Consider the following 27,577-nt stretch of genomic DNA (forward strand, 5'->3'; position numbering starts at 1 on the left):
TTTCACCCGTTTTGTGGATCAGACTCAGATCTTAGAGACTAATACTAAACTGAATTTCCATCCATGTCTCATCCGATTATAAATGATCCAGTGCGGTGAGTCAATCGATAAAAAAAAACAGACTTTTTATACCCTTCTTCACTTTTGAAAAATGGATGAAAAGAAAAAAAAGGTTTATAGACAGGACTGCAGCAATGATATCCTGTCTAGAGCAGGTGACCGCTGCAGCCAATCACTGGCCTAAGCTTTTATGCTCACATAGACAGCAAGAGATCGCTGAGCCCAGCTTTTCGATTTCTGTTTGAGTAAACTGAAGAGATGGGAGAAGCTCATTTTCTCATACACAGAGAAAAAACAATATTAGTTTGAAGATTTACACCCTACGTGGCTCGAGTTTATCGACAGGTCCCCACCATGTGTGTGCTTAGCAAGAGACCTGTCAATCACCTAGGAGAAGCCAGCGCCACATCAGCCTAGTTTATCGACAGGTCCCCACCATGTGTGTACGTAGCAAGAGACCTGTCAATCACCTAGGAGAAGCCAGCGCCACATCGGCCTAGTTTATCGACAGGTCCTCACCATGTGTGTACTTAGCAAGAGACCTGTCAATCACCTAGGAGAAGCCAGCGCCACATCGGCCTAGTTTATCGACAGGTCCTCACCATGTGTCTACTTAGCAAGAGACCTGTCAATCACCTAGGAGAAGCCAGCGCCACATCAGCCTAGTTTATCGACAGGTCCTCACCATGTGTGTACTTAGCAAGAGACCTGTCAATCACCTAGGGGAAGCCAGCGCCACATCGGCCTAGTTTATCGACAGGTCCTCACCATGTGTGTACTTAGCAAGAGACCTGTCAATCACCTAGGAGAAGCCAGCGCCACATCGGCCTAGTTTATCGACAGGTCCTCACCATGTGTCTACTTAGCAAGAGACCTGTCAATCACCTAGGAGAAGCCAGCGCCACATCAGCCTAGTTTATCGACAGGTCCTCACCATGTGTGTACTTAGCAAGAGACCTGTCAATCACCTAGGGGAAGCCAGCGCCACATCGGCCTAGTTTATCGACAGGTCCTCACCATGTGTGTACTTAGCAAGAGACCTGTCAATCACCTAGGAGAAGCCAGCGCCACATCGGCCTAGTTTATCGACAGGTCCCCACCATGTGTGTACTTAGCAAGAGACCTGTCAATCACCTGGGAGAAGCCAGCGCCACATCGGCCTAGTTTATCGACAGGTCCCCACCATGTGTCTACTTAGCAAGAGACCTGTCAATCACCTGGGAGAAGCCAGCGCCACATCGGCCTAGTTTATCGACAGGTCCCCACCATGTGTGTACTTAGCAAGAGACCTGTCAATCACCTAGGAGAAGCCAGCGCCACATCGGCCTAGTTTATCGACAGGTCCCCACCATGTGTCTACTTAGCAAGAGACCTGTCAATCACCTGGGAGAAGCCAGTGCCACATCGGCCTAGTTTATCGACAGGTCCCCACTATGTGTGTGCTTAGCAAGAGACCTGTCAATCACCTGGGAGAAGCCAAGCGCCACATCGGCCTAGTTTTGCTCTTTCCTACGGTCAGCGGCTGACTCTTCAATGTCTGTACCGCCGGAGTGTTTAGAGTAACACATACAGTACCTGGCTGCATTTTCTCATTAATGGCGGGTGTCATTGAGGTCCAGATCCCTTTACACAATAGTTCGTTCTATGATGACGCATACTGATCCATTTTTTACTTTTTTCATTTCTTCAGCTTGAAAAAGAAGAACAAGAACCTAAAGACGAAGCTCACGCTCCAGAATTCATAAAAGTCAAGGAAAATCTCAGAAGAACGGCCACATTACCGAGTGACGAAAAAGTGGTGTAAAAAAAATAAATGTTAAAAATTGCCAAGCGGGAAGGAAGTTCTGTATAGAGCCGGATTTGTGATGCCGCTGGACATCGCTGTACAGGACTTGGCGCTGCGAGGAACTATCGGCAGTATACATACACTGTGCGAGAGCCATGTAACACCCTGTATTTAGCCGCCACAGCATTTAGTACATGATGCTTAAGTCTAACCCGTGGACGTATCCTCCTACACCTGCACGTGGCCGTGGAGATTTGTGGCTGAGCTGCTGTGTTGCCCGCGCTTTTCCATACGACTCGATGGTCAAGAAATGTCGGGTGGTGACCTATCCAATGTGTATGTTCTGTGACCCCCACACATGGGGCGTACGGGTTATTAGGCTGTGTATACCGCATACATGTTCTGCATGGTCCAATTCCAAGATATGTGTCATCGTAACCGCCACGTGACCGTCCAGGGACGCCGACGCTATCGTGTTACCAACCCATCCTCTGGGCATTATTACATTCCTATTTCCATATTACTACAATGCAGTATTACCTGCGAAAACCAGCAACCGCACGATCAAGAGTGTGATAATTTTTGGACACGCAGTTCTCCTTTTGACCACCAGATGGAGCAGTGTGGTTGTGGGATATGGATTCCTAATATTATGCAGCTAGGAGGAGGAAAGTGGCGTAATTTTAGTTCTACATGTACAGGGAAGATATCTCAGGCATAAGCTTAAGCCAGTCTTTAATCAAGCCTTAATGACGTAAAATCATCTCGGAAAAAAGGAGACGGAATCGTCACGAATCCTATCCATGAGCCCTTCAAAGGGCAAGACAAGCAAAATCAGCTTCTAAGAAAAACAGATATATATGCACAAAAATAATCACGTGATGCACAAAAAGCAGTTGTTTTTCTTTTAACGGTGATTGATCCTTCCCCTTTAAGAACGTCAGCCAATCACAATATCACATAGAGCGTATGTTTATTTTGGCGCCCGTGGCGGCTATTTTTCTATATGGTCTTCTAATCAGAATAGGTCGGTAGATGTATAATATTTGCATACCGTATATTGAAAAAAAGACACAAAGTATTTTTTTAACTCTAAAATCGGACATGTACTGTTTCGGTATTTCTGCCCGCGCTAATCATAATGAAATGACACGTTGCACTTTATGTATTAATAGGAGGGTTGTCGTTTAATTTTAATTTTTTTTGGCTTATTTCAGATACATACAGATTAACCCTAAATAAACCATCACACCTGTGATTTTTATCGCTATCCTCATGCCTCGGATGATAAGAGTAGTAGTTATAGGAGCAGTGGTATGCCCCTTAAAGGCATTAATGGGGTATTCCCATCTTCAAGATCCTATCCCAATATGTAGCTGGTATAATAATATTAACAAATACCTCAAATTAGAAATGTATAGTTCTTCTGATTAGCCATGTTGCTTACCCCATGTGCAGGCATTGCAGTAACTTAGTTATCCATGGTTACGACCACTCATATAATGATAGTGACAGCTGTTAGTGGTCGTAACTATGGATATCTACAGCAATGCCCCGCACATGGGGTAAGCAGCATGGCTAATCAGAAGAACTATACAGTTCTAATTTGAGGTATTTGCTATTATTATTATTACACCTACTACATATTGCTGCAGGATCTTGGAGATGGGAATACCAATTTAATTACATCTTTTCGTATAAATTAACAATCATGGGGCATCTATACTTAGAACATGATGCTGTTCCTCTGTTACTCATCCTGGAAATCTGTAAATAAACTGACAACTGAGCTTTATATTAATTGGAAGGTCTTAGAGATTGGTCAAGGGCAGTGGTGATGTTTAGTTATGCATTTCCAGGAGGAATAACAGAGGAACAACTTTGCATAGACTTCTAAGAAGATGTTCTGAAAGCATTCATACAGATGTGCCTTTGGGTACTATATTTTTTATAAAATGCGCACGTTTTGCGGTATTATTAGAGAAGTCTTCTCATCCATTGCAATGAAGAGAAAGTGCAAGCGGAATCTGCATTGGTGACAGTAAGGGTCACACGACCGATATCTCCGCCTGCGTGACAAACCACCCGATTATTCAGAGTGGCATCAGTTTTTCTCGGACGTTGAGAAAAAACGGATGTTTCCGTTTCTCCACTTTGTCTTTTATGGCAGGCGATGAAAATCGAACTGCACTCTGATGTCATTCAAGTGCAGTTTTTTTTTTTCACCGGCCCTTAGACTTGCATTGATGATTTTGATCTGACTCCGTAGATCAAAATAGAACACGCCTCTGATTTTTTACGCTTCTCACTGGGTTCAAGGAAAAAACAGGAAATTGTGCGCGGTCCCACAAAATATCATAACTACGAGGGCTGTCCGTGAAAAGAAACCGACGTGTGCAAGAGCCCTTATGGTGCATATGTGGACACTTTTATCTCAGTGTAGGAGTCACCTTTCCCTTGTTAGAAATGGAGGCACGCATATAATATTATTGGTTATTATGCTTTGCTTATATAGCGCCATCACCAGAAGGGGCAGGAAGAGCAGCTCTGGAGCACAAACTGCGTCCCTGACCGGTGAAATGCTGTGCACACTAAGCGCACGTATAGGGTATGATGTAAGGATGATGATTTATGGACTTTTTTATTATTATTATTACCGTATTTATGGATCCTAAAGGGAAGAATAGTATGGTGTATTTCATGATAGTAAACGCTGTCTTCCTTCTAAAGAATACTTCCAGCCATTAGGAATCTCAAGTCTCTGATGTCAGATGTCCCTGTATAAGGGCCGGTGCAGACGGCCGTAGATTCTCATCATTGGAGAGAATCGGGCTGATTATGCTAATCACACTCTGATCAGAGTAAAGGTACCTTCACACATAACGATATTGTTAACGATATCGTTGCTATTTGTGACGTAGCAACGATATCGTTAATGAAATCGTTCTGTGTGACAGCGACCAACGATCAGGCCCCTGCTGGGAGATTGTTGGTCGCTGAATAAAGTCCAGAACTTTATTTCGTCGCTGGATCTCCCTGGAGACATCGCTGGATCGGCGCGTGTGACACCGATCCAGCGATGTCTTCACTGGTAACCAGGGCAAACATCGGGTAACTAAGCGCAGGGCCGCGCTTAGTAACCCGATGTTTACCCTGGTTACCATGCTAAAAGTAAAAAAAAAAAAACACTACATACTTACCTACCGCTGTCTGTCCTCCAGCGCTGTGCTCTGCACTCCTCCTGTACTGGCTGTGAGCCGGAAAGCAGAGCGGTGACGTCACTGCTCTGCTTTCCGGCTCACAGCCAGTACAGGAGGAGAGCAGAGAAGCAGAGCGCAGCGCTGGAGGACAGACAGCGTTAGGTAAGTATCTAGTGTTTGTTTTTTTTACTTTTAGCATGGTAACCAGGGTAAACATCGGGTTACTAAGCGCGGCCCTGCGCTTAGTTACCCGATGTTTACCCTGGTTACCGGCATCGTTGGTCGCTGGAGAGCGGTCTGTGTGACAGCTCTCCGGCGACCAAACAGCGACGCTGCAGCGATCCGGATCGTTGTCGGTATCGCTGCAGCGTCGCTTAATGTGAAGGGGCCTTTAGATCAGAGTTAGTTAAATCAGAGTTAGTCAGATCAGAGTTAGATCAGAGTTAGTTAGATCAGAGATAGCAAGATCAGAGTTAGATCTGAGTTAATAAGATCAGAGTTAGTTAAATCAGTTATATCAGAGTTAAATCAGATCTAGTTAAATCAGAGTTAGTTAGATCAGAGTAATTCAGAGTTAGTTAGATCAGAGTTAGTTAAATCAGAATTAGTTAGATCAGAGTAATTCAGAGTTAGTTAGATCAGAGTTAGTTAAATCAGAATTAGTTAGATCAGAGTAATTCAGAGTTAGTTAGATCAGAGTTAGATCAGAGTTAGTTAAATCAGAGTTAGTTAGATCAGAGTAATTCAGAGTTAGTTAGATCAGAGTTAGTTAAATCAGAATTAGTTAGATCAGATATAGTTAAATCAGGGTTAGATCAGAGTTAGATTAGAGTTAGTTAGATCAGAGTTCGATCGATCAGAGTTAGTTAGATCAGAGATAGCTAGATCAGAGTTAGTTAGATCTGAGTTAGATCAGAGTTAGTTAAATCAGAGTTAGTTAGATCTCTGCCACAGACTAAGATGAGCCTGATATGTCATGGACTCCCGTACCCCAGCACTGGACATATCCCTATCCCCCGACTAAAGAGCCTGATATGTCATGGACTCCTATACCCCACCCTGGAAACATCCCCTATCCTCTAAAAGGAGTCTGATATATCCTGGACCTCTATATGCCCCCCTCCCCGACCCCCATATTTTTACCATATGCTTTGGCAATGCTAACATGTACTTAGTCCTGCCAATAAAGCTCATTTGAATTTGAATTAGATCAGAGTTAGATCAGAGTTACTGTTGTTAAATCAGAGTTAGTTAGATCAGAGTTAGATAAATCAGAGTTAGATCTGAGTCAGTTAAATCAGAATTAGTTAGATCAGAGTTAGTTAGATCAGAGAATGTTCATAGTATGATCTGATTCTCTCAGATGAGGAGATGTCTCTGTCAGAGGAAAAAAATGGAACATGAGCACAGCCCCATGGACTAACATTGGTCCGAGTGCGATCCAGTGTTTTGTCAGATCCCATTCTGACCGAAAACATGCTCGTCTGCACCTGCCCTTATTGGGATAATTTTATGCATAGCCTAAACACTTGCTGTTCGCTTAATCTGATCCTAATCTTAATATAGAGGGACCCCCTAATTCAGAAACCTCTTTTATTTGCCAGACTCGAGTGGCTACAAATAGCATCTCTAGCTCCTGAGTGCCCGACACATCTATGCAATAATTAAATTCGATGGGCGCCATGTAATGCTTTAGTTCTCCTGCGGCAGCGCAGCAAGGGATTGAAAACTTGCTGGCAGATTACAGCTGATTGCTGCGGAAGGTCTTAGCAGCGCGGCTTCATGTGCTCGGGACATTACATTTCCCAAGGCAAATTTGCGAACAAAGTCACTTTAAGTATGCAGCCACTTACCAGTTAAAGGGCTTTCTCCAAAATAGGAAGTTATTCTCCATCTATTGGGTAGAGGATAACATGGTGATCGCTGGAGGACTTCAATGATTGAGGCCATGGAACCCAAAGAAAGGCTCACCATGATTAGTAAGTTGCCCACTACCCTATAGATAGATGATAACTTTCTTCGTTTTAGTGTCATAGCCTTGTTTAAGGGCATTCTTCTTTTACGAAAAAAAGTTCTTTTTATCCAGAAACCGCGCCACTCTCCTCCATGAGCGGCGCCTGGTATTGCAGCTATGTTCCAACATATAGAGAATTTTATTTCTTCACCAAGTTTTGGAGCTCAGTATAAAAAAAAAAAACAAAGCTCCGACCACTATAACAATATATTACAAATGTATCCTATCAGAAATTTTATTTTGACTTAAAGAATGAAAACTCAATTTCTTACTTGCTTCAGTATTGCTTAATATCCTGTATCCCATATTCTTTATTTTACTATGGTCTCATGATGCATCATTTCTATTTTCTGTAACCTGTATAAAGATCGTGTGGACCATTACACCAGTTTCATAAAGGGCAACATGTCAGAACAAAATAACTGTTCAAACCAAGCACCGGCGCTCAGTGCGCCCTCGTCATGGGCAAACAGTTCAGTGTCCCTTCCTCACCTATTTCCAGCTGTCATGCATCTGGATTCGAACTCTTGGGCCTGTGGTCGGCTTCTCTGTCCGCTGAGCCACAGCAGATTCACCTTTTCTACGGGTGTTTAGTTTCTGTTATCCTTGATTCAGTCTTTTTAGGGTAACAGTTATTTCCATATACTTATTTGTCTGCCCCATCACCTTTCGGGTGCAGCTTTATATACTTTCCCTCTGCTGGTATTTCCTGCTGGTGATTGTCTCATTTGAATGTCCAGCCATACTGCTGTAGTTTAAGCCAGTAAGTGAAAGACCAGCTAGGGTTTAGCTCTTTTCTTACAGTACCTACTCAATCCTTTATTTTGTATTTCGTGGTCTGTTTTACTCACTCTGGTATCTTTCTATTTCAGCACACTTTCCCTTTTGTGTGTAATTTCCACTCTGCTTTGCCTTCCGGTTCTTTAGGAGGAATGTGACGCGCTCGACGGCCTTTCAGGCAGTATAGGTTCGAGTTGCCATAGTTTAGTCTGTGCTTAGGGCGATCTTGGCTCACACAGGAACCACTAGGAGCTGTAGAGTCAGGATCCCTAGATTGTACAAGAACCTCTAGTCTGTACAGGAACCCGCAGGGTTAGTTGTAGTTTCTTAGGGTCTTACCTATTTTCCCGAGTGAGTTGCTGCACTATTATAACACTATCTGTGCAATCAAAGAAGGCAAAGGCAGAGATAAATGGAAAACAAGTAGATGGGAAGGTGCGCTGAACCGCTCGGCCACACCAATGGTGCATCGAGTGCCTGTGCTTGGTTTGAACAGTCATTTAGTGCTAACAGACCGTCTTTACATGTATCCATGGTCTGTTTAGTTGGTTCTTTATAAAAGGATATTACTTCTAGCATGCTTAACTGGAAGTTAGTAATTTTATTAATTTATATATAGATTGTAGTTTCACATTAATCCTGTGATTGTGGTCCAAGGTTTGGTTAATTATTCAGTATCTCCATATCGATTTTGTTTGGCATCGTCTTCACATTGTACTTTTTTTTATATATATAGAGCGAGAGAGTAGTTACTTGGTTAAAGGCAACCTGTCACCCCCAAAATCGAAGGTGAGCTAAGCCCACCAGCATCAGGGCTTATCTACAGCATTCTGCAATGCTGTAGATAAGCCCCGATGTAACCTGACAGATGAGAAAAGAGGTTAGATTATACTCACCCAGGGGCGGTCCCGGTCCAATGGGTGTCGCGGTCCGGGGGCTCCAATCTTACGATGACGTCCTCTTCTTGTCTTCACGCCGCGGCTCCGGACCAGGCGTACTTTGTTTGCCCTGTTGAGGGCAGAGCAAAGAACTGCAATGTTCAGGCGCTGGGCCTCTCTGACCTTTCCCGGCGCCTGCGCACTGCAGTACTTTGCTCTTCCCTCAACAGGGCAGACAAAGTACGCCTGTGCCGGAGCCGCGGCGTGAAGACAAGAAGAGGATGTCATCGTAAGAAGATGGGAGGCTCCGGACCGGACCGCGACGCCCATCGGACCGGACCGCCCCTGGGTGAGTATAATATAACCTCTTTTTCTCATCTTTCAGGATAAATCGGGGCTTATCTACAGCATTACAGAATGCTGTAGATAAGCCCCTGATGCTGGTGGGCTTAGCTCACCGTCGATTTTGGGGGTGACAGGTTCCCTTTAATATAAAACACATCGCCATCAATTTTCAACTTTTCGTAGTCAATTTTGCTTCGAAAAATGAAACATTCCTTCATTACCCCCACACAAATAATTATATAATGTCATTGGATAAACAGTTGGATGATTCCCCCTCCCTTGTTAATTATACTCAAGTTCCGTAATAATGCCACAAACTTATATCTTTACCTTTAATTTCCACTTTACTTTCAATTATCTATTATTTATCTATCATGTGTATATTATCTATATGTACTGTATAATCTATCTATTACCGTATATATCCATTATATATCTATCTATTATCTATCTATTATCTATCTATTATCTATCTATCTATTATCTATCTATTATCTATCTATCTATCATCTATCTATCTATTATCTATCTATTATATATCTATCTATCATCTATCTATCTATTATCTATCTATTATCTATATCTCTTATTTCTTTATATCTGTTTCATATCTATCTAATATCTGTGGTATCAGTTATATCTATCTATCATGTATTTTTTGTTACAGTTTAAAAAAGGTTACGGTAATAACTTTATTTCTCCAATTATTAAGGATTTCTATTTTGGCATATTTTCCCAGTGTTTTTATTTTTTTTTTTATTTCTCTAGTGCAGTGGGATTGCCACACTTATTTATACACACTGGATATTATTTTGGGGGCATTTTCACACTTCTGGAAAAAAAAAGTGAATTGCTAATATATTGTATATGTGGGCACCTTCTATGCCTTTCATTAACATATAGATTAGATATTATGTATAATATGTTTTCTTGTGCCATTGCTCTGTTATTCCTCCTGGCAATGCATCAATAAGTCAATACCTGGATATTACCATTCCCATTGCAATCAATGCTGACTGTGAATCAATACTCTATGGATAAGGGATAAAGCCTAGATATCAATCCATGCAGACATTTCCAGGATGAATAACAGAGGAAGAGCACAGTCTAGAATTCTAAGTAAAAGTGTTCCAGCATTATTATATCCTGGGAAATCCATGTATTTATTAAAACAGATCTGTCAGGAAAGCTGCCGGGTCATTTTTAAGAGCTCCCTCCTTAAAATCATAGTTGATCTGCACTTTTTTTAGGCAACATACCGTAATTTATTTTGTAATTTCACCTATGGTTGCCTTTCACAGAATTACTGTTTTGCTTATTATTTTCAGAAAGTAAGCTAATAAGAGATATTGGGAAAGTTTTATTACAGGATTTATTTTAAATATTACATTTCGGTTCTAGATGTGTTGGAATTGTAAGATTCACGTTTATTGCCTAAAAAAAAAAAATCACCGATCCAAAACTTGTGATGTTTAAAGCACAAGAAATAGCTTTCTGCCAAAATATAGTTTGGCTGATATCTAGGTCTCCCCCATACCCAGTAACGCTCAGCTCGGCCAAGCGTTCCTATGTAGGGATGAGAAGACACTTGGACTTCGGGTTCTGGTACCTGACCGACCTTTAGTCCAAAGTTCAGTTTGGGTACCAGAACTTTACCCCAACTTGAACCCGAACCCCAGTGAAATGTATAGGAATCCAAACTCTCTCTCCCTCTCTCCTCCCGGAAATTCCAACATTAACATGGACATCCAGAAGAAGTCCATTTTTGGAGTTCAGCATCGGACAATAACTATCCGGGTCGAACCCCGAACTTCAAACCTCAGGTTCGCTCATCTCTACTCCTATGCTATAGTTAATTCCGGATTCAGACGACCGTATTTCCAGTTCCGTTAATGGTCCAGAATGCTTGGACTGACCAAGAGTCTCACAACCCGAACTTACAACCTCATATATGTCTATGTAGCTGTACGCTCAGGTCAGGAGACCAGTGGTCGGTGCGGGCACACTGCAGTCTATATACGGACATTTCCAACATTTCACCCATAAATCCCAAGGATCCTGGTAACATCGATGTTTGGGCAACGTAAAAGCAGTATGAAGCCGTTCACATACCCTAAATATGCCCTGGCTAGTATTATCCCTTAAGAAACTATTTTTTTAATTGCAAATGTGCTAAAATTAAATATATATTGTTGAACAGTTTTTCACTGTTTAAAAAAAAGAATTTTCCATCAATCACTATATATATATATATATATGTGTGTGTATATATATATATATATATATATATATATATATATATATATATTATTATTATTATTATTTATTTTTCTTTGGTATTGTAGAAAAATTCTGGTGTGTAAACAGTGAAAAACTAACATATATATATATATATATATATATATATATATATATATATATATATATATATATAGCCTGTATACGATGCCGACTACTATTCTTCACACATGATGTCATGGTTCATCATGGTTCATGGAAAACTACTGATATTACTAAGGCTGTGTGCCACTGTAACTCTGTGCTAGAAGGCTACACGATGTATATATGTATAAGTTGCACCCACTAAATGGCGAGTGTAATGAGCAGAACACTTTACTTTGAAAGTTTGGTAAGGCAGGTAAAATGAATGTTGTATATATTTTTTATTGAACGTTTTCTGCTTTAACTGTGACTTGTTACCAGAAATATTTCTCATGACTGTAATAAAAATCTAATTATCACAAGCACTTTTGTTTTTAATTTAAGATTCAAATATGTATAGCACGGCTTCTACTCATCTGCGGGTGAGGTAGGCCCAGAAAGCATTTTCGGTAAAAATGTCCAGGCTGGTTTATTAAATCTTCATAAACCGCTCTGCATAACGAAACAAAAAGACAGCCTTTTCTGGAACAGAGTGATACAGTAGTGCGGGTTCGCCCTCTCAGGTTAGTTCAGCTCTTGAGTGCTTTAGCACAGGGGTCCCCAACTCCAGTCCTCAAGGCCCACCAACAGGTCATGTTTTCAGGAGTTCCTTTGCATTGCACAGGTGATGCAATTATTACCTGGGCAAGACTAAGGAAATCCTGAAAACATGACATGTTGGTGGGCCTTGAGGACTGGAGTTGGGGACCCCTGCTTTAGCAGACACAAGCAACACTGGAGGTCTACACACCTCCAGGCACAAATGCTGAATGAGACAACTGGTCTCCTTTTAATCTTCCATACCATGCCCCCCGGGGTGGGGATATGTGAGCAGACAGTCCCTTTGATCTCTTTGACTGCTCGTAAACCCAGTCCTGATACGACCTATTCACTCTCTCAGTACTATATGTGCTGGAGCCTGCTTTCCCGGGCTTACATCACCGAAGCTACCAACCTCAATGATACATATTTCCCATCCAAGACCTATTTGTTCCTCTGCAAATGTGAACCACCTCTATAAAAGCAGAAGTTTTGAAAGTTTGCTGGTCTGGAGAATTCCGGCATTGTTTGGCCATAATGACCTGTGCCATGTTTTAAGTCGTAGCACAATATGCACAGAAGGTGGTGCACACCAAACAAAGAAGTCGAGAGTCTCAAAGATAAAACACAGGTGTGTGACTCAATGTGCCTTAAATAGGATTAGAGAGATAATGTCACTGAGGGGCGCCGGGTAAACTGCAAAACCCAACGTGGAGTGCCACAGAGGGCAGCGGAATGAGCTGAAGGAAGCAGAGCCCAGATACCTGTGACGGGTGTGTATCTCCCTGTATACCAAAGTATGCTATAGTCCAATGTGAGGCCTTCTATCCAAAAGCTAAAGCTTGGCCAAAACTGGGTCATGGAACAGGATAATGATCCTAAGCACAGCGGCAAATCTACATTAGAATGGCTGAAAAAAAAAATCAAAGTATTGCAATAGTCCAGACCTCAATCCAATCAATCACTGTGGTGGTTCTATTAGCTATTGATAAGAGAAAAACATGGAATTCAAGTAGGGTGTTCCAGATGTTTCTCATTTGTGGAGATATAGTGGCTTTCACTATGTGTGGAAATACGGTATCCGGCTGCCATTATACAGCATCGGGGTGCTGAGTGGCCGATGTTATATTTGGAAAGTCAGTAGCTGGCACTATATCAGGGGGCAATGTGACTGTTAGTGTATATGTGGACATTGATTTAGAAGGCGGTTCATACTGCTCCTATCCTGTAGCAGCAGAGTACTAACCTGGCCGCTAGACCAGGGTCCTCCAAATTGATTTGCTCTTCTCTATTGATCAGCTTTTGCAAAGTTATGAATCTCAGTAATATACTCTATTTCATTATTTTGCTTCCTCCTCTCTTAAACATTATGCAGAAAGTGCAGCTTTAACTGCCTAGCTTGTGCTCCTTTGTAAGCTGCTTTGAACTGCTGCTTTAGTAAAAATTCATACCCCAACAATATTTACCAAATATTCCCTGTGTGTCACGACAAGTGTGTCACGTCCTACTGGGAGATCTGGGATTACACAATCTTTACGTACTGTGAATCGCAGGTCTTCCATTTAGCCTGTGTGTTTTGTTCCTCATATTAAATGGACTTTGTTTCCTTTGGCAATGAAGAGGTTAATGACTGATTAGAGACATGCAGCTCCATCTTACAGCCGCTCCTGACCTGCTCGTTTTCTCTCTATAAAACCTGGCCAGACCTTCTCATCCACGCCTGTGAAAGTTTTGCATCCCTGGCTTGCTGGAGTTGGTGCGCTGACGTTGGAGTTCGTAGTTGCTGCTGGAGATTGTTGTCTGCTGTTTTTGGGTGTATGCTTTCTCCATTATCCTAGCCCCATTTGGTTTGTACCTCCCTATCCTTCCCTTTGTAAGTGTTTGTATGTAAGTTGCTTTTTGTTATTCCTGTTTGTCTTACGTGTATTTATATCTGTCCAAGGCCTCCTATGGGAGGGGACAGCTTAGGACATTAACAGAAGCATAGTAAGGTTGGAGACTCGGGCCTCTCTACCTTTAAGAGTACCCTCGGGACAGGGATAGTTAGGGTCTCAGTTCCAGGGACAGTTTGAGGCTCCCCTACCTTAAAGATGACAGTCAAAGTGTGACACTGTACTCACTCTACTCTTCTAACAATACTCACACTGGCTGAACGTTTGTACATAGTGTATGAGTTTAGATTGCGGTTAGAGCAGCGGTTCAAAGCAGGTTCTAAAAGAGCATGAACTAGGCAGTTAAAACAGCACTTTCAGCATGTTGTCTGAGACAGAAGGAAGCAAAATGATGCATTAGAATATATTGCAAAGATTTATAACCTTACAAAGGCTGATCCATAATTGTATAAAACATTTAGTTACTTTTTAAGCCTTTGAAGTTTTTATAGAAATTGTTCTTGTGGTGTTTTTCTTGAGCCTAGTTAAAGGAAAATTCCCCCCAATGTTTGACACAAAATTGCTTTTCAATGTGACCCTTTCATAACAAGGGATTTATTATTTAACATAATATCTTTTATCCCTTGGATTATTACATATACAATTCGAAGTATCGTCTTCAGGGTAAAGCAAAGCCAAGTTCGGAGACAACAATGCTCCTTTTGAGATAGATTGTTATGGGTGTCACGCCATTGTAGACTTATATCCTGTGAAATTATATTGAAAAAATTGTCAATTCTAGGAAAGTCTTAGTTTTTAATTAATCTGTTATGTCACCGGAATAGTGCAGGATATATCATATACTGTATATACAATGTTATGGAATTTTCTTACTTCACTTTTCAACTAATGTTTTGCGCAAAATAAGATTTGATTCGCTTCTGATCTGAATGTTATTGTTTGTATTAAAGAGAAAATGTGACATTATTAATGCTGTCCGAACCATAATGGTGGAAGGCCAAACCCTGGGATCCCCACCAACTGTTACAAATGGGGACCCTAGACCTGGCAAAGAGGAATTTGAGTGGAGTAGTGGTTGCTCTTTGAGAGTGACAGAAATAGTTGCATTACTGGAGAGGGGCGGAGAGCCCGATCAATGCGGTAAAGTTAGCGGGGGCCAGTCTTTATTGCCCAGGGTGCCAAAATCTATGTGGGTGTAAACTTTCATAACCCTACCCTTCAACCCTCACTATGAAATGAGGGAAACCGGCAAGCACCTATTCTTCCTAAAGCGGCACACTGAATACCACCTGGTGCTGCCTATGCAGAGCGCAGCACTCAAGATTAATTTGTCATCGGCTGCTGCGCTCTGTACATGCGTTGACCGAGATGACAAAGATCTCTGTGAAATTAGCTTTTCCACCTTTTCTCCCTATGTTGAATGCAGCAGCTGAAATAGGGTTAGATATATCTCTTACGGTGGCTTCCACCTTTCTCACACACCCCGCCCCAGCAGCAAACATGGCGGAGGAGTTGGTTTTCTCCTGTCAGATAACTGCTCCTTCACCCCAATCCCACTGCCACCCTCTGTTACCCTCCCTTCCTTTGAGGTGCACTCTGTGCGCATCTACTCCCCCTCCAACCTCCAACTGGCTGTCATCTACCGTCCCCCAGGGCCAGCCACCACCTTCTTCGACCACTTCACCACCTGGCTACTCCATTTCCTCGCCGCTGACATCCCCACTATCATCATGGGCGACTTCAACATCCCCATTGACACTTCCCTCTCAGCTGCCACTAAACTTCTATCCCTCAATTCCTCCTTTGGCCTTACTCAATGGTCTTCTACAGCCACCCACAAAGATGGTCACACACTGGACCTCATTCTCACCCGCCTCTGCTCCCTATCTAACCTCTCAAACTCACCTCTTCCTCTTTCTGACCACAACCTACTTACATTCTCTTCCCTCTCCACTCCTTGTCTACAACCCCCACCCCACAAACTCTCACACCCTCGCAGAAATCTTAAACACCTTGATCTTCACTCACTCTCTGAATCCCTCCTCCCTCTCACAGACATAAGCTCCCTACACAATGCGGATGATGCCGCCGCTCTATATAACACCACAATAGCTGCAGCTTTGGAATCTCTTGCCCCTCTCACACATACCAAAGCTCGCAAAATCAACAGACAACCCTGGCACACCAGCATGACCAAAGAACTGAGGCGAGCTTCCAGAGCTGCTGAGCGCAGATGGAAAAGATCCCACTCCATCGAGCACTTCATCGCATTCAAACAGTCCCTCACTGCTTTCAAAACCACGCTCGCCACAGCAAAACAAACCTACTTCTCATCTCTCATATCCTCCCTGTCTCACAACCCCAAACAGTTATTCAACACCTTCAACTCTCTCCTCCGTCCCCCAGCACCTCCTCCCTCCCCACTCATCTCAGCTGAAGACTTTGCCTCATTTTTCAAGCAGAAAATTGAGAACATCAGAGACAATTTTAGTAAACAACCCCCAGAACCCTTCCTCCCAACTACCCAGCCCTCCACCTCCAAAACCAACTTCTCCACCATTACAGAAGATGGACTCTCCACTCTACTCTCAAGATCGCATCTCACCACCTGTGCACTTGACCCACTCCCATCCCACTTCATCCCAAACCTCACCACAGTCTTCATCCCAACCCTAACCCATCTCTTTAACCTATCACTAACAACTGGCATTTTCCCCTCAAGCTTTAAACATGCCTCAATCACACCTATCCTCAAAAAGCCCTCTCTTGACCCATCCTCTGCATCTAGCTATCGCCCTATATCACTTCTCCCCTTTGCCTCAAAACTACTGGAACAACATGTCCATCTTGAACTGTCCTCCCATCTATCTTCCTGCTCCTTCTTCGACCGCTTTCAATCAGGCTTCCGGTCACACCACTCCACTGAAACTGCCCTAACTAAGGTCACCAATGACCTATTAACCGCCAAGAGCAAGCGACACTACTCTGTCCTCCTCCTCCTGGACCTGTCCTCTGCCTTTGACACAGTGGACCATTCCCTGCTGCTGCAGACCCTCTCATCCCTTGGAATCACAGAATTGGCCCTATCCTGGATCTCATCATACCTAACTGACCGTACATTCAGCGTCTCCCACTCACACACCACCTCCTCACCTCGCCCCCTATCTGTCGGAGTCCCGCAAGGTTCAGTTCTAGGACCCCTGCTCTTCTCCATCTACACCTTTGGCCTGGGACAGCTCATAGAATCTCACGGCTTTCAGTATCATCTCTATGCTGACGACACACAGATCTACATCTCTGGACCAGATATCACCTCCCTACTAACCAGAATCCCTCAATGTCTGTCTGCTATTTCATCCTTCTTCTCCACTAGATTTCTAAAACTTAACATGGACAAAACAGAATTCATCATCTTTCCCCCATCTCACGCGACCTCCCCAACGAACCTATCCATTACAGTAAACGGCTGCCCACTCTCCCCAGTCCCACAAGCCCGCTGTCTTGGGGTAATCCTTGACACTGATCTCTCCTTTAAACCACATATCCAAACCCTTTCCACTTCCTGCCGCCTCCAACTCAAAAATATTTCACGGATCCGCACATTCCTAAACCAAGAATCTGCAAAGACCCTAGTCCATGCCCTCATCATCTCCCACCTTGACTACTGTAACCTCCTGCTCTGTGGCCTCCCCTCTAACACTCTTGCACCCCTCCAATCTATTCTAAACTCTGCTGCCCGACTAATCCACCTGTCCCCCCGCTATTCCCCGGCCTCTCCCCTCTGTCAATCCCTGCACTGGCTCCCCATCACCCAGAGACTCCAGTACAAAAACCTAACCATGACATACAAAGCCATCCACAACCTGTCTCCTCCATACATCTGCGACCTCGTCTCCCGGTACTTTCCTGCACGCAACCTCCGATCCTCACAAGATCTCCTTCTCTACTCCCCTCTTATCTCCTCTTCCCACAATCGCATACAAGATTTCTCTCGTGCATCCCCCCTACTCTGGAATGCTCTACCACAACATATCAGACTCTCGCCTTCCATCGAAACCTTCAAAAAGAACCTGAAGACCCACCTCTTCCGACAAGCCTACAACCTGCAGTAACCACCGATTGACCAAACCGCTGCACGGCCAGCTCTACCCTCACCTGCTGTATCCTCACCCATCCCTTGTAGATTGTGAGCCCTCGCGGGCAGGGTCCTCTCTCCTCCTGTACCAGTTGTGACTTGTATTGTTAAAGATTATTGTACTTGTTTTATTATGCATACCCCTCATCACATGTAAAGCGCCATGGAATAAATGGCGCTATAATAATAAATAATAATAATAATAATATAGGGCTAGTTTAATTTTAAAAAAATGTAATTAAAAAAATATAGTAATGTACAGCTTTATTTTTTAATTTGATTTCATCCCCCCAAAAAATAAGAAAACAACTTGTCAGTTAAAGGGTAAGCTTTATCAGTACAATACTTGTGCGCGGGGGATAAAATGTTCACTAGTGGAACTCAGGGAAGATTAAGGATCTATTTGTCTATTGTTTTAATGAGGGTAGTAATTAACAAGATGAGCTGCTTTGTGGGGTGGGGGTGGGGGGCTTTGGGATCGAAGGGGGCTGTTTGAAGGGGGAGGGGGGGGAATACTCTATATTGAAAATGTAAATGTAACATGTTAATTGCCTTGTTATTCTTAATAAAAATGTATTTGAATAAAAAAAAGGATCCATTTGTAAAGGGGGGGGGGGATACTAACTTTGCCCGAGGCACTGGCAACCCATGCTACTTTATTGGACCCAATATTGGTGATCGATGGTGGTCCAGATGGTTGTTTCACCTCTGCTCTACCAGCCATGTCATGTATGGATTTCAAATGTTCCTCCAATTATGGGAACAGGCGTATAGGTAAATCCGGGCCGGACTATGAGGTTTTCTGATGGCACTAATCTACGGCAGATATAGCCTGGAGGGGTCCCCAAATATTAAAACATAACCTTTAATCAATTATTAAAAGGACAAATATCACAAAGAAACCAAATAAAGTGCTCGTGCAAACCAGTGCAAAAAAAAATGGTTTGGTCTCACCACTGTTGACGGACAAAAGATCTCAGCCTCCTTCCGGAAGTACCTCGCCGAGGGATGGATCCACACAAGAAAAAGGGGAGAGAGACATAAGCGGTATGTAATGATTTCTTAGACTCCCTGTCGTGCCCCAACGAGGACAGGCCCCAAGTGGACCCTATAGTGATACCTCCAACGATATGGGGCTAAATACTCCCTACGCGTTTCTTCCCCAATAGTGGGGCGTTAATATAAAGATTTGGGAAGTATGAAAAAAACTAATCCTGCCCGTAAGTCAAAAAAAGGCCCTGCAGTGGCAAGGTGCCAGGTCAAAGAAAGTGACTGCCCATGTCAATGCCAAGATGAGTCCCCACTAATCTACGGCACAATCACGCCACCTGAAAGTCCCAAAAAATTAATTCTAGTGAAATGTAAGAATATTCTCTGATAATCCTTCAGTCTCAGATTTTTATGAAGTCATTCCGCTCCGTCTATGAAACGAATCCCTCATCCTTGAACAGGAGGCCACTGTGTGTGACGAGACGTGCCAGTAACACAATAATGCCGTCTAATCCCTGGGTGATTGGCATTATGGAGTCTGGTATGTATACAACCAGGTATAAAAAGGTTCTGCAGGGGAGGCGGCAGGATTTGGAGACATGAAGCTTTTCTTGACTCTGAGTGTTTGCTATGGCCTGGTTTTCCATTTTACACATTCAGGTAAGGAGCAAATATGCTTAGTTTGGGTCTATTTGGGTAGGTTGAGATGTCTTCGAACTGGTGCCACGGAAGGCAGGACCACCAGCAGATGTCAAACATGCATGCTTTTTCTTTATAAATCAATGACACCATTAAAAAAAAAACATTCAAGGTAATGTTCATAGATATTTATATTGACCCAAGTGATGCCAAAATTGGGATATTCATTTCCCCGATGTATGCGCCAAATTTATACCCATAATATGATGTGATCGAAACCTTATTTCATTGAAGTCAGAATAGAAAAACGAAATAGGTTCTGCTAGGGATTGGCATTTTTTTAAAATGTTTTAAGGGGTCACACTACGTGTTTCACGGAACAGAAGGTGAGAGGTTCCATTGATGTGAAGTCCGTTGGCCGTCTTTCAGGTCTCATGCCTGCCAGGCAGGTATCGTTCACCTGTCTACATACAATACCCGGCAAATAGCTACATTCAGGGGTGAGAGGCTTTAAACAATCTATTTAAATAGTAATTATCAAGCCAATTTATGGATCCGTAGTGAGGGGATGAGTCTTCGTTTCAGACAAATCTGGGGGGATAGCTTGGCTATATGGGATTTAGTGGGCCGTGGCAATTTGGATGAAGACCCTGTAGACTTGGAACATTAAGCAGATGGGATTGGAGGTCTACTTTGACTTCATAGTTTTAAGGTTAAAGGAAGTCAGAAGTCCAACCTATAACCTAACATAATGATTCAGAGGAAGGCAAAAATTCCATGAGGTAGACGCTTATTGCCCCATTTTAGGGGAAAAATTATTTTATGACTCCACAAAGGGCAGTTTGACCGGTTCCCCAGATCAATGTCCCATCACAGAATCTAGTACTAATAACCTGTAATATATTTTTCAAGAAAGGCATCCAGGGTCTCCTCGTACTTTTTTTTATTTTTAGGGAATCAACCATCATAATGTTATGTGTCTGAGAGTTCTATAATTTCACTGCCTGTAATGTAAAGAATCCATACGTTCACTGCTTTTACAGTATAGAATCATCGTCTGTGATTATGATTAAACCTTCTTTTCTCTAGCCGTAGATGAGGCCTCCTTGTCACCATTGCAGGTCGTAGTGTAAAAAGATGATTAGGCAGATTTCTGTACTGGAGCTCCAGATTTGCTGCACTAGTGACTTTTATAGAGGCAAGACTTCTGTATGTTTTGCCTAAAGACCTACTTACATTTGCACATGAATACTTTTTAAAAATTGAAAATACTTCTTTTTACGCAATACTGACTCTTCTGGAACCAATTCTTCCAATTATAAATGATCAATATTTTACTTCTTAACAGTCTTTTTGAAGAAAACTGAAGCATCTGGCTTCCTGCCCATAGCTGGAAGGAAACAAGGCGGTAATGGACCTTGTTCTGGTAGGAGGTGTGATCTTGAGAACAGTGATGCCGTTGATGAGCGCAATTTAAGGGTTGGTCATTTTTCAATACTAATATTCACCGAAATGAATGATCTAGACTGGTTCTATGTGTTCTCGACCTTGTGCTGGAAACATTATTTAGTTAATAGAGGCGTAATTTGGATTGGGAACTACCTCTTCGTAGATAAAGATCTCCTTAAGAGATGTCGAAACGCAGTCAACCCCTTAACTTTATCAGAAATTAGTTTATTTTTCCTAATAAGCATTTCCACTAAAACTTAGTGGAAAACTTTCACGATCTTTTTCTATCTTAAGGTCTCGTTATCCAAAAGTATGGTCAGATGACCACTAACTCATCCATCTCTTGGCTACAATTCTCATGTATGAAGCCATCTAAAAAATGTCTGGCAAGAACTATTTTGTCCACACAAGTTATGGCCCATTCATTAGATGGAGTCTTTATTGTATTATTGGTCAGGGTATATACTGTGAACCCTTTTCTCTTCCTTATATTCCTATTTCAGGTTCGATCGAGTAGAAGAGCTGAGTCTTCATCATCTGAATCCACTATGGTTCCACAGGTATCTGGAGATATTAGGGGACATTTATTATTGGGTTTGCAATAACATTTTACGGAAATTCATTTCATTATTGTAAATGAAAAAAATCTAAATTTATCAACGTTTTATACCATTAGTACACCATTTCAGTGTATAAAGGAAAAACTTTAAAAAATGACTAAAAAATAGTGTCATGGTTAGATTAACGTTTTACATTGAAATATGAAATATTTATGATTGCGTTTCTACAAAAAATGTCACATTATCTAGACATATCTTTAAAAAGGCGTAGAACCAATACATTTATGATGCAACCATATTAATACACTAGATGGTGGCCCGATTCTAACGCATCGGGTATTCTAGACTATGCATGTCCACGTAGTATATTGCACAGTCCACGTAGTATATTGCACAGCCCACGTAGTATATTGGCCAGCCACATAGTATATTGGCCAGCCACGTAGTATATTGCCCAGTGACGTAGTATATTGCCCAACCATGTAGTATATTGCCCAGCCACGTAGTATATTGCCCAGTGACGTAGTATATTGCCCAACCATGTAGTATATTGCCCAGCCACGTAGTATATTGCCCAGTTACGTAGTATATTGCCTAGTGACATAGTATATTGCGCAGCCACATAGTATATTGCCCAGCCACGTAGTATATAGCCCAGCCACGTAGTATATTGCCCAGTGACGTAGTATATTGTCCAGCTACGTAGAATATTGCCCAGTGACGTAGTATATTGCCCAACCACGTAGTATATTGCCCAGCCACGTAGTATATTGCCTAGTGACATAGTATATTGTGCAGCCACATAGTATATTCCCAAGTTACGTAGTATATTGCCCAGTGACGTAGTATACAGCACAGAGCCACGTAGTATATTGCCCAGCCACGTAGTATATTGCCCAGTGACGTAGTATATTGCTCAGCAACGTAGTATATTGCCCAGTCACGTAGTATATTGCCCAGTCATGTAGTATATTGCCCAGTCACATAGTATATTGCCCAGTCACGTAGTATATTGCCCAGTCACGTAGTATATTGCCCAGCCACGTAGTATATTGCCCAGTCACATAGTATATTGCCCAGTCACGTAGTATACAGCACAGAGCCACGTAGTATATTGCCCAGTCATGTAGTATATTGCCCAGTCACGTAGTATACAGCACAGAGCCACGTAGTATATTGCCCAGCCAGGTTTGTCACAAGTTAAAAAATAAAAATATACTCACCTTTCCGAGGGAGCCCTTGTAGTTCACGGCAGCTTCCGGTGCCAGCGCAGGACCTGTGATGATGTCGCGGTCACATGACCGTGACGTCATGGCAGGTCCTTCTGCCACCGGTACCTGCAACGGAAGATGGCTGCTGGCGCGAGCGGCTACGGAGGGTGAGTATAGCAGGTTTTTTTTTTTAATTATTTTTAACATTACATTTTTTACTATTGATGCCGCATAGGCAGCGTCAATAGTAAAAAGTTGGGGACACACAGGGTTAATAGCCGCGGTAACTTAGTGCGTTACCCACGGCATAACGCTGTCCGTTACCGCCAGCATTAACCCTGTGTTAGCGGTGACTGGAGGGGAGTATGCGGGCGACAGGCACTGACTGCGGGGAGTAAGGAGCGGCCATTTTCTTCCGGACTGTGCCCGTCGCTGATTGGTCGCGGCAGCCATGACAGGCAGCTGGCGAGACCAATCAGCGAATGAATAACCGTGACAGAAGGACAGACAGACGGAAGTGACCCTTAGACAATTATATAGTAGATACTAAAACAGTAATCAAAAAGCACAGTTTATGTATTGGGGCTGAGAGCATATTAAAGTACAGCACTCCTAACAAATGACAAGGATATAATCACAATAGTGACGTACTCCCAATAATATGGCAAAGCTGAGAACAGAACGAAGCAAACCAAAATCCTCCAGAAAGTAATATAAAACAAATAGATTTGATTAGGACATAACATTAAAAATATACTAAACGAAGAGGACATGATAACAATTAAAGAAATATGAAGGAGACATGGAGGTAGGCAAAGGAGAGGGTAGAGGTCAGAGTAGGACCTAGGGTAGCCGGACCATAAGATCACTGTGTAAGCCGCCATAAGAGATCACTTCTGCTTACCCTAATAGGTCAGGACCATTATAACCCTTCTTGCAGCCCCTGACGCGCGTTTCGCGTGCCTGCCTTATTGAGGGGTGTAGATGGAAATCCTGACTCATGGGTTTAAATATGTGCCAAACAGAAGGCGCTGATAATTGAGGGGCATGCACCCCGGACTCCATGCTCATAAGGGATCACTTCCTCCGCTGCTGTCGCCACACTTTGTGCATGCCGGTGAACTTGCACCCAATGACGTCATTAGTCATGGGCACAGTGTTCGGTCAATAGCCGCCGAAGAAGTGACCTGATGGAAGAGTCACAGTGAGCATGCAAAAAGGAGAAAAATAGTGCAAACATGAGCACACTATCTGTGCACATAAAGAGGAGTCTGTGTAAAGCCCTAAGAAGCACATACAATGATAACCAACAAATAAACTAAAAAAAAACCAGACAAAGCATCAGTTAAAAATCAATAATTGTAGAGCGCCCAATAATAAAGAAGCATAAGAGGCAATGGTGTTGGAAGGCGTCATATAGAACAGGTTGGGCACAGATAGGGACAGGTCACAGAAAAGGGGCGCAGCTAAGTTTTTCTTTAAGTCCTCTTGGTATCAAGGCTGACGATCCATCTACATTCGCGTTGAGCCAAAATCTGTCAGGTTACCACCCCTGATACCACCATGAATCCTGTCAATACCCCTAACCTTCAGGCCACTGGGATCGGATCCGTGACAGGTCTTAAAATGTCTCGGTAAAGTTCTAAGTGTCGATACATTTGGCACAAATTACCCTATTTTTGATAATTGTGGGCAAGTACTTACTAATAAGTTTGTTTGTGTCATAAATGACCTCTTAGGGGCCCATCAAGATTGATCATATCCCCCATATTGTCTTTTATTAAGAAATTGTAAGGGGCTGCATTCCCCATAGATGGTGCAATGCCAACAAACAAGGAGGGGTAATCAGCACAAGAGTCAAGTTAAAGGGGACAGTAAACAAGCATGTCTCAATATTAAAGTTTTCAGCCACATCCCCCACAAAATTGTCAGGCATCTGCCCCACATATTTAGGAGTGCAGGCGTCTGTGTCCTCACTTCCCCATACACATAAGCATTCGGCTTGGCCAGCTCATCTTCCCTGGAAACAAAAACAACCAAAAAAATCTAACTGCCAGACCCTTCTCTTCTTCAACATCATCTGTAATGAAACAGTCGGGAGGCCCCCATACAGATCTGATAGCTGTTCCAGCCTAAATGGACAGGTTCAGGCAACTTTCATTAAATGTGTATGGGGCCTTCACACTGATCCCAAGAACAAGGAGGCTCCATCCCTGTTCCTGATTAAGAAGTGTCACTGCACCCATGATGACTAAGGGAGTTAAGCTGGAGTTATGTAAACAGCAAAGAGATCTCCAAACATATTGCCGATTGATTTTTATAGACCGTCGTCTACACATATCTGGATCTTTCTCCATCAGGAACTAAATGGGGTCGAACCTCCTTCTTTCTTGCTAAAAGTAGTCACCAAGTTGGTGTCACACTGATATGATATTTATGGCTGATGTACTGCAACACCCCAGGTAATCGGTTGTTTCAGTGATGTTACCTTCCTTTCGGGGAGGGTGATATCACGCTTGGAGGCAAGGAGGATTTTCTTTACCAGGTAAGGCACTCACATTCAACACAATCTGAATCTAGGCCAGGAGGGGGAGCTCAGGACCCAGATGCAGGGGAGCTTCCCTTAGACTTTATATATCCTGGTCTGGTATAGGAGTCAGCCAGTCTAGAGGAGAGAGTGAGAGGAGAAGGACGTCTGGAGCAGACGTAGGGGCCGAGCAGCCACGTGGGAGCTGCGACCCCTGGAAAGAGTGAGAATCTGAAGGAGTTGAATAGTGGAGGAGCTTAGAGGAAAGGAGCACAGTGGAGGAAGAGGCTCAGCAGGGGAACAGCGGAAGGACACCCTCAGAGCCAGAGCGTAGAAGCCGGGTACCAGGAGCCCGAGGTCGTGCTTTTCTCCAGGACGCATGACAGAACCGGAGGGCATAGGACTGTATGTCGATTGCCCGCATCAAGTCTGGGGTGAAGCAGTAACTTTAGGACCCGGGGCATGATAGAGTCCCTATAAACAGGCTCGAACTGTCTATTGTACAGACATCTGTCTTAAGACAGGAGACAGAGGACTTTGCAACCAAGCTTCAAGCGGCAGGGACCTCGCCAACTAAAGTTGCGCAAGTAGGAAAGGCTCACCTGGGAGAGGGATCCCCTATTGCCTCCAAGCCGGCCGGACCACAGCCACCCTGCACATGCTACCCTGGACTGAGGACTGCTATCATCAGTAAACCAGGTAAAGACTGCAAACCTGTGTCCTCGTTCTTTGCCATACCATACACCACACCATCGGTGCCCTGCACCTGGGAAGCCCTGGGGACCTCGTTTCACCTGTGGGAAGCGTCACCACCTTGCTGCATAACATCACCCCAGAGGACCCCTTTAAGCAGCATCGGTCCTCACTGACCGAATACCACAGGTGGCGTCACGAACATGAACTCTATTCATAAAACCCCTAAAAGACTTTTCCTTAAACTGAGCACCCAGGGTCACGGACCGGGTCGCAGCCACGGTGACATCCCCTTTAAGTACCAGACCCGGTACCGAGTGCCCCACGGCCCAGGCGGGCGACTCAGTACCATAAAAGTCTGTAACTGGGAATAAATTCTTATAAATTCTAAATCTAATAATTGTCTTCTCTTTATTCATTATAGGATATTTTCCTGCCTCCAACCCCTTTAGTGGGAATCACAAAATGACACGGTGTCGCTCCTTGGCTGCCATTTTGCTGTACCTGAAACATTATGACTCCTGTTTTGGTTTTTGCTGAATTTAATTCTCATCCGTTTTGAATCAGTTGATGTTATATCTTTTGACAGATTAATGCACAATAAAGCAATCATATGACTCTTGGTTCATTGGAAATTCATTGAAAAATAGAAAAGATATAAACAGATTTCTAACAATATCTGAAAGGTACCTTCATCCCATACAACATACTTTACAACTCTCCCAGACTGTAGGGGAGGCTCTAGGAAAAAGGAGAGACTACACGGACTCCTGGAATCAGAAAACACAGCTCTGGGAAGGCTTAGTATGTGACGCCTGGATGCTCCATACAATTACGGAGCCTTCAGGTCCCAGTGCACATTCAGGGGTCATATTATGCCATGTTCACATGAAGATTTTGGAGAAGCGTTCTAAAGCAAATCTGCTCCAAAATCTTTCTCAAAAACCCCTTCAAAAGTGCATGGCACTGAAGTGGTTCCTGATGAAACTAGGCCATATTCAATCAAAAGGCTTAAAAAAATCCTTCAGGTAAAAAACTTTTTTCAAATCTCTTCAAAATAATTTCAGGAAAAGAAAAACCTCCTTCAAAAATTCCTAAGTGAGTTGTGAGTTACATTTGAAAAACTTGTAGTATTTGAACGCTTATAAAAAGAAAATCTCAGTGTTTGCATAGGCTAAGAGGCATAGAGTGTGGAAGAGGTGAAGCGTCCCCTAGGACCGTGGGATACTCGGTACCGGGTTGGCACAGTTTTTAAAGGGGAAGTCACGGCGGCAGTGACCCGGTCCGTGGCCCTGGGCGGCCAATTAAAGTGGATAAAGTGTAGTGGGAAATAAAGTCTAATGTAGTAATGTTCGTGACGCCACCTGTTGTACTTGGCCAGGGATGGCCGACGCTGTTTAAAGGGATCCGCTGGTGCTAATGATGATGCAGCTTAGATGGTTTTGCTCCCCACAGGA

General features: G+C 43.1%; 1 protein-coding gene and 1 long non-coding RNA gene across 4 annotated transcripts in view; both read left to right on the forward strand.

Moving 5' to 3' along the window:
* Window positions 1–3,238, forward strand: part of FAM107A (family with sequence similarity 107 member A) — a 142,520-nt gene extending 139,282 nt beyond the window's left edge. For all 3 annotated transcript variants that reach the window (XM_069736639.1, XM_069736640.1, XM_069736641.1), the window contains one exon: window positions 1,751–3,238. In XM_069736639.1, coding sequence (XP_069592740.1) covers window positions 1,751–1,864 — 114 coding nt within the window. In that variant the 3' untranslated portion in view covers window positions 1,865–3,238. The remainder of the gene's footprint in view (window positions 1–1,750) is intronic.
* An 8,981-nt stretch (window positions 3,239–12,219) lies between these two features.
* LOC138647563 (uncharacterized) lies at window positions 12,220–26,738 on the forward strand. Its single transcript, XR_011315000.1, has 4 exons — window positions 12,220–13,871; window positions 21,029–21,159; window positions 21,633–21,689; window positions 26,545–26,738. It is a non-coding gene; the product is annotated as an uncharacterized lncRNA (long non-coding RNA).
* The last annotated feature ends 839 nt before the right edge of the window (window positions 26,739–27,577 follow it).

This window comes from Ranitomeya imitator, chromosome 8 (genome assembly GCF_032444005.1).
Source record: "Ranitomeya imitator isolate aRanImi1 chromosome 8, aRanImi1.pri, whole genome shotgun sequence".
NCBI classification, from domain to species: domain Eukaryota; kingdom Metazoa; phylum Chordata; class Amphibia; order Anura; family Dendrobatidae; genus Ranitomeya; species Ranitomeya imitator.